General features: G+C 38.0%; 1 protein-coding gene across 1 annotated transcript; it reads left to right on the top strand.

Annotated features, from left to right (window-relative positions):
• Nucleotides 1-138: 138 nt before the first annotated feature.
• Nucleotides 139-15,878, top strand: alad (aminolevulinate dehydratase). The gene is made up of 12 exons (XM_036140030.1): nucleotides 139-254; nucleotides 3,018-3,157; nucleotides 3,294-3,344; nucleotides 4,780-4,876; nucleotides 5,484-5,619; nucleotides 5,692-5,775; nucleotides 7,805-7,893; nucleotides 7,979-8,034; nucleotides 8,124-8,211; nucleotides 8,292-8,378; nucleotides 10,713-10,842; nucleotides 15,504-15,878. Exons 2-12 carry the CDS (start codon nucleotides 3,039-3,041, stop codon nucleotides 15,560-15,562), a joined length of 996 nt encoding a protein of 331 aa, XP_035995923.1. The 5' UTR covers nucleotides 139-254; nucleotides 3,018-3,038; the 3' UTR covers nucleotides 15,563-15,878.
• Nucleotides 15,879-17,435: the final 1,557 nt, after the last annotated feature.

Here is a 17,435-nt window from a genome sequence, read left to right as displayed (position 1 = left end):
AATTATATACATTATTATTATTATTATTATTATTATTATTATTATTATTATTATTATTATCATCATCTTTTTTGTTGTAGTAGTGGGTTGCCAAGCTTCAGCTGCTTGCTGTTTCACTCTTCGCCTGTAGGAGGCGGAAGTGCTGCTACTTAAAGGCGCTGCGGAGCTCCTGAAAGGAGCAGAAGAAGAAGGGGCAGCATTTATCTGCCCGGTCCGAAGAGTCAAGAAGACACAGGCTGCCCTCTTGCAACGAGGTGAGTTAAATGGTCTGTTGCACATAGACTAATGTCGGGCTTTCTCTTTATTTTGAGTTTTCTTGTTGTTTCTTGAAGTTATCGTTAAGTTTTTCTTATTTCTGACCGCTCTCCGGACATAGTTTGTTAGCTAAAATGCTAAAAAGGTTCGGCAGATGGCTCAGAGTTGACCGACCTGTTTAGGAGAAATGAAAGTTTATTTTTTATTACCGGCGTTTATAGTTGTATTGAATTAACAGGGTTTTTTGTACTGCACTTATTTAAAATGTGCAACTATTAAAGGTTGCTTCGTGTTTATGGCAATTAAGAGTTTAGAATAAAACATTTTTTTTATTGCTTACTATGAATATGTTCATTATTAACAAGGATTTGAATGTAATTAACGTGTTGTTATGATTTTTCCTGATGAGAAATAGCTCTCGGTTGATCTAACTGACCTAAAGCCTTTATATTTTTAATAGGTGTACATGCAAATTATTCTAAAAGCAAATAGAAATAAAATAATCATAATAATAAAAAATAATATATATACATCCTTGAAACTGAAAATACTGTTGATAGGGATAATAAAGTAAAACAAATTTAAATTCATCATGCTAATCAGATTATTCTGTTTCAAAAGTTTGCTGAATATTTTGAAATTAATCAAACTTTATCAACTAACCAAGTTTCCTTCTTCTACATTAAGTAACACAAATTGTTTTAAATGTTTTCCTTCATTATACGCTTTTTACTTTAAAGTGCCTAAAAGAAAACAAAAAAAGTCTAGCTTCTTCGGCTGTAGTATTCCTTCAAAGTGATTGTTTTAAAGATTTATACATGAAGATTATCTAAAAAACAATAACTAGCTTTACAAGTTTTTTGATTAAAGCTTTTGAAACAACTATTAATTGTTGTAGAGCTTTAATAAAAAAAAATCAGCTTTTGCATGTTTAATTTAGTTATAATGTTGTTGTTATTGTTATATTTATACTAAAGTCCATTAACTGATATTTTGTTCAACATTTTTAGGTATTTGAACATAATGTCAGTTTTTCAGTCATCAGAATTTGGCCTTAGCCTGTTTTACTCAGCCAGAGTCAATAATTTCTTAGATTTATAAATGACCGTTATCTTTTTTAAGGCATTTTTTTCCTCCTTTTACATTAAATTTCATTACAATACATTAAAGTCTATTGAAAATCCTTTTGATTTGTGTAAACAAGACTCTACTTTAAGTATGAATGTGGAATAATAAGCTAATAATAAGATTTTATTTTAAAGTTATCTAACTAGGTAACTTATAATGTGACGAGGCTTTCCTCCCTAAAGTTCTCAGGATTGTCAACAACTCCTGAGTTCATCATAGTCAGGATAATGGATTGTGTTCAATATTAATCCTGCCCTGACATTCCTCTGAATCACTTCTTTTCTTCCGGCTTTATTTTTACAACCAGCCCTGCATGGTTGCTCAGTTTTACCAGTGACTGAGCAGCACAGAGAAAAACTTCACTGGCTCACCTAGCTGGTCATGATGAGGAGAAAACATATATCTAAATATAGCTTTTATCTTTTACATTGACTATATTAATGATTCTTATTATTAGAATTAGTGAAAGTAGAATTCATATTATTAAGGTAATTTTAATTCATTGCTGTAGTTAACATTTTCATATTATTGTTATGCTAAGTTTGTTTCTCAGCAACGCAAACAGAACATATCAGCAGACTTAGCGGCAGCATCTTCCACACATAAATAAATATTTATTAATCTATTTCTCGTCACTATGTATTGTAGCTTGGTCTTCTAATGCAGGGCTGTCAAACTCATTTCTATATTGAATCACTTTGACATCATAAAGTCATTAAATGGGCCGGGTGCACCTGTATAGATGACACTTTTGATTTCATGATTTAATTTCAGTTCACATAGAAATATAAAAAGTAGCGCCTTACCCATTTTATACAGTTTATCTGCAAAAAAAAAGATGATATTGGGATGAGTTACACTTTAAAGTCATCCACAATTATTGTGTATATAGGCTTAAAGGTGTTTTCTCTACCAGAGAAAACACCTTCAGATCTTATTTCTGGGTATGCTCCTCAGTGTTATTGGAACAGTTCCTGTTTCCACTGAAGCAAACTTCCTTTAGAAAAAACTTATTTTCTTCTTATTGTGGCTAACACAGAGGTTTGAATCACATCAACAAAAAGATTAATAGGCACTTATGAGTCTAATCATACTGGCATTTATTTATGGCAATTTTCTTCTTGATCTTAAAAGGGTTGCATTTAAAGTTTTTATTGAGCCACTTGTTTAATAAATCAGTTTATTAAACAATAATAATAAAGTTTAGACCCAGTTTATCTGCAAATAAAGTTGATATTGGGGTGAGTTACACTTTAAACTCATCCTTCTGCATCACTTTTTCTCTTCTTAGACATTTATGGGTTGTTTTAATGTGTTGTGGGAAAACTGACCCCTAGTGGCAGGATGCTGTTACTACAGTTAAAAAAATATCAACATTCGCTACAGGAGGCTCAGTTTTAGCCACTTTATACATTTTTAAAAGGATATATGTCTCTGCTTTATGACATGATATGCCTTTTTTCGGCTCTTGAGGGCCGGATTCGGCCCGCGGGCCCTGAGTTTGACACATGAGCTTTAATGTAATAAATAGGGAAAAATCAGCTAGTGTTGTATTTAGTCTTCTTTAAAAAAAAAAAAGGCATAGCAGAGTTTGAGCTGTTCCTAATCTGCACGTTTTATCCCCCCCCTGGTAGTTTTTGCGCTGAAAGCTGAAGATGCAGACGCCGGCAGAGTCGATCCTCCACAGTGGATATTTCCACCCGACGCTCCGATACTGGCAGACCTGCGCCACCGATCTCAGACCAGACAATCTCATCTACCCCATCTTTGTCACGTGAGTTAAATCACTCCACGTTTTTAGCCTCGTCCAGGAGCAAAGTGATGTTTGAAGAAGTCCGATTTCAGAGCAAGGCGCTAACAGTTTCAGGCTCTTTTTTTTTTTTTTTTTTTGTCTTGATTTTCTGCTACAGAGACGCTGCAGATGCCGTGGAGCCCATCGGCAGCCTGCCGGGACAGGCAAGGTGAGAATCAGACCAGAACCAGAGCTGCAGAGGGGCAGTAGCTGCTAAATCTGGAAGGATGCTTAAGTTTCTCCTGATTGATTCATGCGTTGGTGCTCGGCCCCGGATGGCTGAGTCAGGGGCCAAACTCATGAGGGACAGGATGGGTGTTGTCCTCAGATAAAAGCTGCTAGGAAGGGTGGAGCCGGAGCCCCACAGAGGACCTGGGCGGTGATAAGAGGAGTCGGTTAGATCGACACAGTTTGTGTCCCTGAACGCAGCTCAGTCTGGATCTTTTGATTGATCTGTGGCTAAAAAAACGAGTTTCATTTTAACACAATCAAACAACTGAGACCAAATGGTTCTGTTTCTATTCATTTATGTAATTTTAATTACTTTTGATTCTCTTTTTATTATTGCTTTTCAGTTTTGTGATTCGTCTTTTATTCAGTTTTATTAATTGAGATTTATTCTTCAGTTTTATTTTGAATTATTTTTTTTATTTATTAGTTTATTGATGTAGTTTGAGCACAGTTAATGTCTTATTCCTTTGTTTGTTTTTTTAAGGTTGTGGTTAGATTTATTTAAAATATTTTGAATGTTATGTTATATTTATAAATCTTGTGAGCCTTATTTTTTATTTTAATGTCTTCTAGTGGTTTATATTTAAATTATTTTGTGTTTTTTCTATTTATTTATTTTTATATATATATATATATATATATATATATATATATATATATATATATATATATATATATATATATATATATATATATATATATATTCATTTTGTTAATTGATTGGATTTATTTTGTTCTTAGTTTAACCATTTATTTTAGTATATTATGTTGATTTATTTCTATAAATATAGATTTCCCTGTTTTCCTTAAAAAATTATTGATTGTATTGCATTAATTAATTTCATTAAATACTTTAAGTTTATTTTAATGTAATAATAGATACCTTTTATTAATTGTATTTCATATTTAATTTAAATTGATTAGTTGATTATATTTCATTTTCTTACATTTACATTTTTTTATTTAATGACTGAGTGATTGTGCTCTGTTTTTTTTTTTCCCTTCTGAATTTGAAATATATATACACTGCAAAAAGAGAACTAATAGTTAGCAACATTTTCTTGAATTTAGTGTATTTGTCCTTGATTTGAGCAGATAAGTGTGATTATCTACCAATGAAATGAGTATTTTGACCTCTAAAATAAAATAATTAGAATAAATAAGATGATGGAGATGAGTCGTTTTCACTTTAAGTGCAAAAATCTTATTCCACTGGCAGATCATTTAAACTTGTCTGCTCAAGTCAAGGACAAACGCTGTCATTTGAAGGTTATTTTACTCACTTTTAGTTCCACTTTTGCAGTGTAAATACATTTATATAGATGTCCGTATAAAGATTCACCTGCAGATAGTAAAATAATTGTGACCCACAGGTATGGGGTGAACAAGCTGGAGGCGATGCTGCGACCGCTCGTGGAGAAAGGTCTGAAATGTGTTCTCATCTTCGGCGTCCCGGCAAAAATAGCAAAGGTACGTCAAAGTTCGGGTAAAGGAACCCTGTTTTCTTTACGACAGAAGTGGAAACGCATATCTGCATTGTCAGTAACCCACACCCAGCTGCATTTAAATATAGAATAGAATAGAAATCTCCTTTTTATTGTCTGGAGAACTTCAGATTTAGTTCCTGCAGCAGAGTGACAGGAAAATGCTGTACGGTTCTGAAAATGCTGCGCTCAGCACTGGAAAAACGGGAACTATAAGTAAATCAAAATTTCTAGAAATTTGTATATTTTTCATTGATTTGAGAAGGTAAATAAGACTATTTGCCAATGGAATTAGTAGGTTTACCCCTAAAATAAGATAATTAGATATTCTGCACTTGAAAAATGATGATGATGGAGATGAATTTTTCCTACTTCAAGTGCAAAAATCTTATTCCATTGGCAAATGATAATATTTACCTGCTCAAATAAAAAAAAATGCACTAATTTCAAGAAAAATTTACTTAGTTTTAATTCCCTTTTTGCAGTGAGGTCAAAAGAAATGTGCAGCTGAGTGGGATAATTTAGATAAAAAGCATAAAAAGCAACAATATCTGTGCGGCGGCCTCAACTCACAGCCGTCTCTCTCCTGTCAGGACGAAAGGGGCTCGGGGGCCGACTCGGACGACACGCCCGCGGTTCTGGCCGTCAGAAAGATCCGATCTCTGTTCCCGGAGCTGCTGGTGGCGTGCGACGTCTGCCTGTGTCCCTACACCTCACACGGACACTGCGGTCAGCGCTCGCCTCCTGCTGCACGCTGAGAAATGATCTGTCACTTGTCACTGACGCTCTTTTCTGTTTCAGGCATCCTGAACGAAGACGGCGCTCTGAACAACGACGCCAGCTGCCTGCGACTGGCAGAGGTCGCTCTGGCGTACGCGCGAGCCGGTAGGCGCACTTCCTTGTTTTGTGCTGTGATGACTGCGAGCCAGTAGGGGGCGCTAAAATCTGTTTTTTTTTTTTTTTTAATTGAGTCATCCATGGAGTAGGCTAACCTGACCTTAGCCAGATGTATGTCGCTCCGCCTAGCTTCACTCACATACATCTGGGACCTCTCCCATAGAGAGTCATTTCTCCAACCAATTTTATTGTCCAGCCAATCAGGACGCAGGGCTGGGGTTTCATAGATGTGACGTAGTGGAGAAGCGACCATGAGACTGTTTTGATTCAGACAGCAATGGCGGCTCGCATCGAGGAAGCAAGCGTTAACATTGATGCTGCTATTTCTTCCGTGTTGTCCAGTCTACCTAATATTATTGGTAACACTTTATTTGAAGGGGTGTACATAAGACTGACATTACACTGTCATAAATATGACATAACACCTGTTATGAACATAAATGACTCTTTATGAATGTTTAGGACTGTTGTCATTAACTGTCATTCGGTAAATTATGACACTATTAAAGCAAAGTTGACATTGTTTAAAATGTCTTTGTTATGACAAGCCCTTAACTTAACAAAACCCCAAATCAAGCCCTAAATTTAACCTAATCCCAAATCAAGCCCTAAATTTAACCTTGTCTCTGTTAATGTCAAGTTGTCATAACAAAGACATTTTAAACAATGTCAACTTTGCTTTAATAGTGTCATAATTTACTGAATGACAATTAATGACAACAGTCCTAAACATTCATAAAGAGTCATTTATGTTCATAACAGGTGTTATGTAATGTTTATGACAGTGTAATGTCAGTCTTATGTAAACCCCTTCAAATAAAGTGTAACCATATTGTTTCATTAAAAGAACATCAGAGAACGGCTCTGAAGGCTTTTGTTGGTGGAAACCATGTTTTCGCCCTTCTCCCGACCGGATTTGGCAAGTTTTGTTTTCCGGGCCGTGGCGGTTAGCGGTTAGCGAGAACCATATTAGGAGGCCTTTAGTCCCCGCGGCGCTTTGCCGCCTGTCTTCCCCCCTCTTCCTGTCAGCTCACTGTCAATAAAACGCGTGCCGCTAGTAGGGCTGGGCGATAAATCGATTTAATCGATTGATTCGAATTTACAATTCTTTAAGATTTAATTTTTGGAAAATCTGGATTTTATTTTGCAAATACACTCATTGGCTTTCCATGAAGAGAACAGCATGTGATGCTGAATATATGTTTAGGCAAATGTATTGTCAAAATATTGTTAAGTGGAAACTTTTTTTACTATAATACGAGGTACTTCATTTACTTATTTACTTTTTTTTAAACTTAGTTTGAAGTTCACAAATGCAGTGAAGCCTGTTCTTAGCTCAATGTGTAATACCACTAGCAGCAAATGTTTTGTTATATTTTCATTGTTTATAATGGCACGGCTGCCATCTTGTTTTACAAGCATGTTTCACAGCTTGTTTTTAGTTGCACTTTGAATTCAGGTCAACTCCCTGACGAAATGCTTGACATAAAAGCAAGGTTTTAAAATAATTTCTTTAATTTCTTTTCATGAAACAAAAAGGAGGGAAAAAAATCGAATAATCAGATTTGGTATGATAAATTCGGAGATTTAATTTTTAATCCATATCGCCCAGCCCTAGCCACTAGAGCCGCAAACACATGAAAAAAAAAGTTTTGTTTTTCCCTGCGTCGCTCTCACAGCGTCACGGGTTAGCTTCAGTGTGAGTGGTTGAAATAGCACGTTGATAAAGATGACAGACAAGTGGCTTATCCAATCATATGCAAGGATTTTTGATAAGACCCAGCCTTCAAAAAAGGCAATTCCTATGGAGAGGTCCCAGATGGATGAGTGGAGCTAGGTGGAGCGACATACAACTGGCTAGGGTCAGGTTAGGAGCAGGCAGGATATCTGGAAGTCTGATTTTCTAAAAATGAAGTAAAACTTTTGCTGCCACTGATCGAGCTTTAACGTTTAATGCTGTGCCTCAGCGGATTAGACGTTAAACTCAATATATCCATTTCTCATTCTCCCTGCGCAGGTTGCCACATCATCGCGCCCTCTGACATGATGGACGGACGTGTCCGAGCCATAAAGCACGCTCTGCTGTCCAACGGTGTGGGAAACAAGGTCGGTGTCGTCCGGGGGGGGAAAGCGTTCGCCTTAACCGAACCGAGAGCTTTTAATGCTGACCTTGACGTTTCCGTTCGTCCAGGTTTCGGTGCTGAGCTACAGCGCAAAGTTTGCCTCCTGTTACTACGGTCCGTTCAGGTAAATATGCGCCGTTTGGTCGGGGAATTGCTGCTGGTGGGCGGCTCTGACGTGGCAAGTTTTTTTTTTTTTTTTTTTTTTGGCTGCAGGGACGCGGCCCAGTCCAAACCCGCGTTCGGAGACAGACGATGCTATCAGCTTCCCCCCGGAGCGAGAGGACTGGCGCTCCGAGCCGTGGTGGGTTTGGGTTCTGGTTGTGGGTGGGGGGGGCGGTTCCAGCAGCTGTAGTTGATCTCTTGAGTTTGCGTTTGCCGCAGGAGCGAGATGTGAGAGAGGGAGCCGACATGCTGATGGTGAAACCGGGTCTGCCGTACCTGGACATCATGAGGGAAGTCAAGGACAAGGTGAGGCTCCTGGGAAAGGAAGCATTTTGATTCAGGAGTTCTCCACGTTGGGGTGATTTCCATCAAACAAAGCAGTTTCATAGAAATAATCTTTTATTTTCACTGCAAAGATTTTAACTAAAAATAGGCAACTCGCAAATCCCACCTTTAATCAGTTTTTCTGTTGCTTTGGAGTGTTACTAAAGTGCTGCGGAGCTGTGTAACCTAGACTGCTCTCTCTGACACGGTGCGGCAGCTCTTCTGTACTTTAAAAATAAGTAAAATTTTCTTTAAATTTGTGTATTTGTCCTTGATTTGAGCAGCTAAATGAGATTATCTGCCAATGAAATAAGATTTTACCAATTAAAATAAGAACAACTCATCTCCATCATCTTATTTCAAATGAAGTATATCTAATTATCTTATCTTAGGGGTCAAAATACTTATGCCATTGGCGGATCATTATATTTACCTGCTCAGATCAAGAACAATTACACTCATTTCAAGAAAATGTCACTATTTTTGATTCCCTTTTTGCTGTTTGTATTCCTTATCTTGGCCTCTAAAAGTTAGATCTGTAGATAAATACTTGAATTAAAAGTAAAATGTTCTTGAAGTGTATTTGTCCTTGATCGGAGCAGGTACATTTCTCTTCCAATGGAATAAGAGTTTTGCTCTTAAAATAGGAACAATTCATCTCCATCATCTTATTTCAAGTTCCTTATATCTAATGATCTTATTTTAGGGGTAAAAATACTCATTCCATTGGCAGATCATCTTATTTACCTGCTTAGATCAAGAACAATTACACTCATTTCAAGAAAATCATACTTACTTTTAGTTTCCCTTTTTGCTGTTCCTTGTTTGTTCTCTCATCTCTTCATCCATATGAATATAATATGAAGTTAATCCGTCTCTTATCCATCACCCCATTTACCTCTCCTTATTCACCTGTTTATTCATCATTTTATTCAATAATGTATTCATGTGTTCATTCATGTTTATTCAATACAACTTTATTTATATTGCGCCATTTAACAACATATCATCTCAAGGATCTTTCCAAAGTCAGACTCCATCAAATCCTCCAGGTTGGTCAGAAAGTTTCCTCTCTAAGGAAACCCAGCAGGTTGCATCAAGTCTCTCCAAGCAGCATTCACTCCTCCTGAAAGAGCGTAGAGCCACAGTGGACAGTCGTCTGCATTGTTGATGGCTTTGCAGCAATCCCTCATACTGAGCATGCATGAAGCGACAGTGGAGAGGAAAACTCCCCTTTAACAGGGAGGAGAACCTCCAGCAGAACCAGAACCAGGCTCAGTGTGAACGCTCATCTGCCTCCACCCACTGGGGCTTAGAGAAGACAGAGCAGAGACACAGAAAGCTCAGAAGCTCACATTGATCCAGGAGTACTTTCTATGTTAGAGAAGACAGAGCAGAGACACAGAAAGCTCAGAAGCTCACATTGACCCAGGAGTACTTTCTATGTTAGAGAAGACAGAGCAGAGACACAGAAAGCTCAGAAGCTCACATTGACCCAGGAGTACTTTCTATGTTAGATGGTAATAGAGGATGATCTGCCTCCCCTGATGATGTCACAGCTAACAGAACACCAGACCAGGTGTACCTTCTATGAAGAGAAAAAAGAAGCTGAAATAACAACAAACAATGCAGATTGGAGAGCAGTAGGAGAACTCAGCAGAGTGAGAGAAATAGTCCCTGATGTCCTCCAGTAGCCTAGGCCTATCACAGCATAACTATAGAGGTAGCTCAGAGTAACATGAGCCACTCTGACTAGAAGCTTTGTCAAAAAGGAAAGTTTTAAGATTAGTCTTAAAAGTAGACGGGGTGTCTGCCTCACGGACCAAAACTGGGAGTTGGTTCCACAGGAGAGGAGCCTGATAGCTAGAGGATCTGCCTCCCATTCTACTTTTAGAGACTCTAGGAACCACCAGCAGACCTGCAGTCTGAGAGCGAAGTGCTCTGTTAGGAACATACGGGGTAATCAGAGCTCTGATATATGATGGAGCTTGATTATTAAGGGCTTTATACGTTAGAAGGAGAATTTTAAATTCTATTCTTGATTTAACAGGAAGCCAATGAAGGGAAGCTAAAATTGGAGAAATATGATCCCTCTTGTTGATTTTCATCAGAACTGTTGCTGCAGCATTTTGGATCAGCTGAAGGCTTCAAACCGCCTCCGTCCATTTATCCATCTGTTTATTCATCCATCCACCCATTTATCCATATATTTACTTGTTTCTCCACCAATGCATTTTATTATTTTTTTTTTACGTATTCGTCCATCTGTTTATGTCTGAGTGGTTAATCGCAGCGTTTCTGGATCTCCCCCTTCAGTTCCCCACCCACCCTCTGGCCGTCTACAACGTGTCTGGGGAGTTCGCCATGCTGTGGCACGGAGCGAAGGCCGGCGCGTTCGAACTGCGGGCCGCCGTGATGGAGGCCATGACCGCCTTCCGCAGGGCAGGTGAGATCAATTCAGAGACGGTAAAAAAATTTCCACCTGCCAACCCACTGAGGGTTGATCTTATCCGCTGTAGTTCAAGGGAGAGGATACTGGGTTCTCAGCAGCGTCTGCCCCCAAAGGCAATACATTGTAGATGGATGTTGTTCTGCCGAGCTCCATCTGGACTCGCTCCCATTGGGAGGGATTTCAATACCACATAAAATGGACGAGCCAATCAGGGTCGCCGGGCGGGAGATCTGAAGCGACTGTTTAGATTCAGAGAACAATGACGGTGTAGGTACCAGATCGACTCGGGGTCCTGCGCCTTCTGATGACGTCACTATACATGATTGGTTTAACGTTTGCACAATTGCGCAAAATATTGTAATTGGTCTGGACAACTTACTAAAGTAATTATAGCGGGGTGTAGGTTTTATTCGAGAGCGGGATTGCGGTTTGTAAACGGACAATTTTACGAATAAATTCTCCATGGTCCCTGCGCCTCCTGATGACGTCACATTATGGCAACACCACTCAAACAAACTACATTGAGCCCGCGGTCTGCATTTGTAACGAATCAATTTTATTAAGTTAATTTAGCGGTTTCTTTTTTTCTCAAAAGCTTCAGGCTTAAAGATGAACATAGAAAAAAATGTGAAATCTTAGCAATTCAAAATAATCACCTGACTTTAAGTGATAAAAATGAGGTGAAATATTTAGCTATAATGATTAACAAGGACCGCACAGGAAATTATATAACAAATATTCCAGCCATTTTACAAAAAAGAAAATCAACAAATATTTGACAGTTAATTTATCCAGCATATATCTTAAATATACCAAATACTACAATAAAAAATTCATAAAATTCATCACAATTTCATCTGGAATAATAAAAAATCAGAAAGAACGACATAGTAATATCAGTAGAAAAAGGAAGAATAAACATTATTGATTTTAAAGTGATGAATGCTGTGATTAAATTAAAATGGCTGCAGACTTTTATTAAAAATTAAAAGAGTTTATGGTTTATTTTTCCTTCATAACTTTAAAAAAAAAATTGGAGGAAGGAAATTTCTCTTAAGATATAACTTTGATCCGGCAAATTACAGATTAAATTGTCAGACTACCACAGAAACATTCCAAAAATATGTTAAAAGTTTTCATGTCTCGATTAAGTTACTGGAAAATAACCGTAAATTAACAAAATGAAATTAATTTGTAACAAATGGAGACCGCGGGCATAATGTAGTATGTTTGAGTGGATTTGCCATATGCCAAATCTAAAGATTTCACAGGTCAATGTAACTGATGTTGCCTTATCCGATCACTTTTCTGTTACCTTTGAAAGCATAATTACCAGCGACTCATTTAGCCAAAGGGACATCGTAAGAAAACGCACCTTTAAGGACAATGCCGCGGAAACTTTTATTCAAGCTTACTCTGATACTTCAACCTTGGGCTGCAACTCAGCTGATGAACTAGTAGATTACTTTCAGTCTAAAGTCTCAGACATCATTGACTGCATTGCTCCAGTTAAAGTGAAGTTTTTTTCCGGGAAGAAAAAATCTCCTTGGAGAAATGCTCCATCAGTTAGAAGTGAAAAAAGGGAATGTCGGAAAGCTGAACGCAGGTGGAGAAAGAATAGACTCCTAGTTCACTACGACATCTATAAAGAGAGACTTTACAGATATAACTTACAACTGAAAAATGCAAGAGAATCTTTCTTCTCTGAGATCATCAAGAAAAACATTAATAATGCTCGTGTCTTATTTTCCACAGTTGACAGGCTAACAAATCCTCCTGTGTCCGTGACTTCCGAACTCCACTCCACCAGGGCCTGCAACGAATTTGCTAACTTCTTTACTGAAAAAATCCTAAAAATTAGAGGATCACTTTGTACTACCATATCAACACCAGAACCAATGCTTTATTCAGCTGGAACTATTTCTGACAAAATGTCCCATTTCAGCGAAATAAACCACAAAAGCTTAGAGCAGATAATTCAGCAGTTAAGTTCCTCCTCCAGCTGCCTTGATGTTCTACCCACAGCTTTCTTTAAAAAAGTTTTTCCTGGCATAGCGTCTGATTTGACTCAGATAATAAACACGTCCCTCCTGTCAGGTGTTTTCCCCCAGTCCCTAAAAACAGCAATTATCAAACCACTGCTGAAAAAGAACAATTTAGACAAACTTCTACTCCAGAACTACAGGCTCATCTCAAACCTCCCCTTTATCAGTAAAATTATTGAAAAAGCTGTATTTCAACAATTAAACACCTTCTTAACAACGACCAGCCGCTTTGACGTATTCCAGTCAGGTTTCCGCGCTCACCACAGTACAGAGACCGCCCTTATCAAGGTGTTTAATGACATCCATATAAATACAGACTGTGGAAGAACCACCGTGCTGGTACTATTGGACCTTAGTGCAGCATTTGATACTGTTGATCACTCCATTCTGTTAGAGCGCCTGGAGAACTGGGTCGGCCTCTCTGGTACAGCTCTCCACTGGTTTAAATCCTACTTAAAGGACAGGGACTTTTTTGTATCAGTAGGTAACTTTACATCGAAGATTACAAAAATCACATGTGGGGTTCCCCAAGGGTCCATCCTGGGTCCCCTCCTCTTCAATATCTACATGCTCCCTCTAGCCCAGATAATAAAAAACAACAACATCAGCTACCATAACTATGCAGACGACACACAGCTCTACATCACCATGTCACCAGGTGACTATGAACCAATTCAAGCACTGAGTAAATGCCTAGAAGAAATCAATGCATGGATGTGTCAAAATTTTCTTCAGTTGAACAAAAACAAAACAGAAGTAATAATATTTGGACCAATAGAGGAGAGATCCAAAGTTAGCACACAGCTTCAGTCGCTTCAGCTAAAAACCACTGATCAGGCCCGAAATCTGGGAGTAGTGATGGACTCAGACCTGAACCTCCAAAAGCATCTAAAGACAATTACAAGGTCAGCTTTCTACCACCTGAAGAACATTTCTAGGATTAAAGGACTGATGTCTCAGCAGGATCTGGAAAAACTAATCCATGCGTTTATTTTTAGTAGAATTGATTACTGCAACGGTGTTTTTACAGGTCTGCCTAAAAAGTGGATCAGACAGCTGCAGCTGATCCAGAACGCTGCTGCCCGCGTCCTCACTAAGACTAAGAAAGTAGAGCACATAACACCAGTTCTAAAGTCCTTACACTGGCTCCCTGTATCTCAGAGAATAGACTTTAAAATACTTCTGTTAGTCTATAAATCCTTAAATGGCTTAGCTCCTAAATACATCACAGACTTGTTATCAGCGTATAAACCCTCCAGACCACTCAGGTCTTCTGGCTCCAGCCTACTCTGCATACCTAGAACCAGAACTAAACAAGGAGAAGCAGCATTTAGTTCCTATGCTCCACTTATCTGGAACAAACTTCCAGAAAACTGTAAAAGTGCAGAAAGCCTGAGTTCCTTTAAATCAAGATTAAAAACACATTTGTTTAGAATTGCCTTTGAATGTTCAAGTTAAAATGTTTTACTGTTTTCAAATGTTCTTTTTTGTTTCTACACTATCCCTACTTGCTTTTATTCTGTTTTATTTTCCAATATTTTAATCATGTAAAGCACTTTGCATTGTCTCTGTACTGAATTGTGCTATATAAATAAATTTGCCTTGCCTTGCCATATGATGACGTTATCGGGAAGCGCCCGAGTCGATCTGGTGTGTATGTCTTATGAATATAAGGATCAATTTGTTAAATCTAAACATTGTGGTCTTCATTATTTCATAAAACCGTGTCACATGTGAACCTTTGGGAACAGACTTTTTGGGTGAGTATTAAAGAGGTAAAATTAATAATATGACAAAAAAAAGTCCTAGGTCAATAAAGTAAAAATAAACAAACAAACACAAAAGTGATAATGTTATGATAAAAACGTCATATTATGAGAATTAAGGGGGAACATTTCCAGAATAGTCACAGTTTGCAGAATTATTTCACTCCTGGAGTAATAGGGCCAGGTTAGATTATTTTAAATACTTTTATTCTTTAGGAGAAGCTAAAGGGATACGAAAATAAACTTGTAATATTACAAAAACAAAAATACTACGAATACAAAGTATATTCAGAGATTAAAGTCCCTCTGATACTGTTTAAGTGACTGAGTAACTGCAGATTTGCCACATTTAAGATGGCGGACGCTCTGACGCATCACAGCATAGGCAGAACCTGCCCAACGACGCGTCTACTCTTATATTATGTCTATGCCCACAGCAACTCGCGGCGGGGAAGCAAGCGGTGACGTTGATGCCGTTTCATCAGTGTTGTCCATCTGCTGAATGTTAATTCTTTAAAAGAACACCAGAGGAAGGCTTTTTGTTAGTGGAAACGATGGTTTCGCCCTTCTCCTTATCGGGTTTAGCAACAGCTTGTAGCACGTCAGTAAAAATGACAGATAAGTGGTTTTATCCAATCATATGCAAAGATTTCTGATAAGGCCCCTCCTTCTGAAACGCATCTCTGATGGAGCGATTCCAGACGGACGTGTGGAGCTCTGCAGAACAAAATCCACCTGGCAAGAGTCTAAAAATGCTCAGACATGTTGCTGCTGCAGACATGTCTACATTCCTTGTATACTTTGTAGACGTACCTGGCAAATTAAGCTGACTCCTATTCTGCAGGTGCTGACATCATCATCACCTACTACACACCTGAGCTGCTCACCTGGCTGAAGGAGTGAAGGACCGAGATGTGAGGCGGAGCACCGACGCCGCCTTACATCTGCTGTTAAAGTCATTAATTTTGACTGGGGGGGGCTGTATAAACGGGGAACAGGCCTGGGGTTACGCTGCGCTTTGTCCTCAATCCTGTAAGCTAGTTTGAGGTTGTTTTTTTTTAGCTTTTAAAGCAACTATATGTTGAGAATGTAAAACTGATTTTAGCAGAAGATGTCACTGCTGCATAGAGACCTCTACGGGATAATTTATTAGATATATATCACATGTATAAGCTGGAGTTATTTTTAAATCAGGGGGAAATAAACTGGTTCATTCTGACGTGTCGATGTGTTTTACTTCATTTAACGCAGCCTCCCGCTTCCACCTTTCTTCTGTTTTTTTAGTTTTCTTTCGTCTCAGATCGTAAAATATGTTTTAAGATTAGAAAAAAATGAGAAACTGAGTAAAAAGAAAATCATTCTTCAAACTATTTACTTTTATTATGGGAGGAAAGTCTGTCCCCTGTGTGGAAGTTTAATTACCCCCTTATTGAATGTAGCTCTGAAAAGCAACACGTCACTCCTGATCTAAAAACGCTCAGCAACAGATGAGAAACGGTCTGTGACACCCTTCAGTCTGGAAAAGGCCTTCAAATCTATTTCTAAGGCTTTAGGACTGCGGAGAACCACAGTGAGAACCATCATCCACAACTGGAGAGAACGTGGAGAACATTCCCAGGACGCCTCGTCCAGTGGGGCTGAAGTAAAATACGATTGGGCCGCAGACAATTAGAACAGGTGCTGCCAAGAGGGGACGGCTTTTTCCCCTCTTGGTAAAGCTAATCATCTTTTGGAAATCAGGGTATGGTGTAATTTTAAAGTTTTTTTTTTTTTAATGTTTTGTTCATTTCAAATAGCAGAAAAGATGAGACAAGTGTGTTTTATAGAGAGAGTGGTATCTAAAGGTGCTATTGCTGCCTGCTGCAGGATAATTAAAATGGTTTAAAAGAGTTCTGAAGATATTTATTGTGGGGATTCTCAACGAGAAAGCTGCTGTGTCAAAATGAATTTTATTGACCAGATGATTATTAAACACAGTGAGTCTTTTTAGTTGAAAATCGGCTTCCAGCAGATTTTCAACCTGTCCTTCCTGCCTCCAAACCTCGTGTTACCGAGGCTGAGCAAGCTCTGCTCTGGTGGCAGCTTGATTCTCTGGCTCACTCTTCAGGAGGAAGCGACTCTTTCAGACCAACTGGACATAAAATCTGCCGTTTTAACCTAAAAGCAAACCATCCACGACATTTTATCAAAGCAGACACTCAATTTTGTTTCATGGTAACTGGTGCATTCCTTATTTCCTATTGGATATTTTATTTACTGCTGTTCATACTCATTGCTGTAACTATATATATATATATATATATATATATATATATATATATATATATATATATAATTTTTATTTATTTTTTTGGTTAAAGCTTTGGTCCTCATATTGCAAAGGTTTTCGTGGCTAATAATATAATCTGCTATGCCTAAATACATATTTTTATATATTTTTATTTTTATTTCATTGAACATCTATAAAATCCCTTATAATCCAAATCTAATTTCTGCATGATTGTGTTTTTGCTTCTTAGAAGAAGAAACTCATAACGAGAATATTTCATGTGAGCTATTCCGCCTGCAACCACAAGGGGGCGAAGTTGCACCGTTTCACGGAGCGCTGATGCCTTTTTTTGCTGTTTTTTTTGTTTTGTTTTTGTTTTATACATTTATTTTTTTAATATTGCAAAAAACATACATGAACAGTACAGAACATAGATACACACAAATACAACATCCAAGTATTTCTTTAATTTTTTATTGCTGTGTTATTTAAGATGCCACTGATGAC

The sequence above is a fragment of the Fundulus heteroclitus genome, chromosome 8 (assembly GCF_011125445.2).
Source record: "Fundulus heteroclitus isolate FHET01 chromosome 8, MU-UCD_Fhet_4.1, whole genome shotgun sequence".
Lineage (NCBI taxonomy): Eukaryota > Metazoa > Chordata > Actinopteri > Cyprinodontiformes > Fundulidae > Fundulus > Fundulus heteroclitus.
Note: the sequence above shows the minus strand (reverse complement) of the source record. Positions and strands in the feature narration are given on the sequence as shown.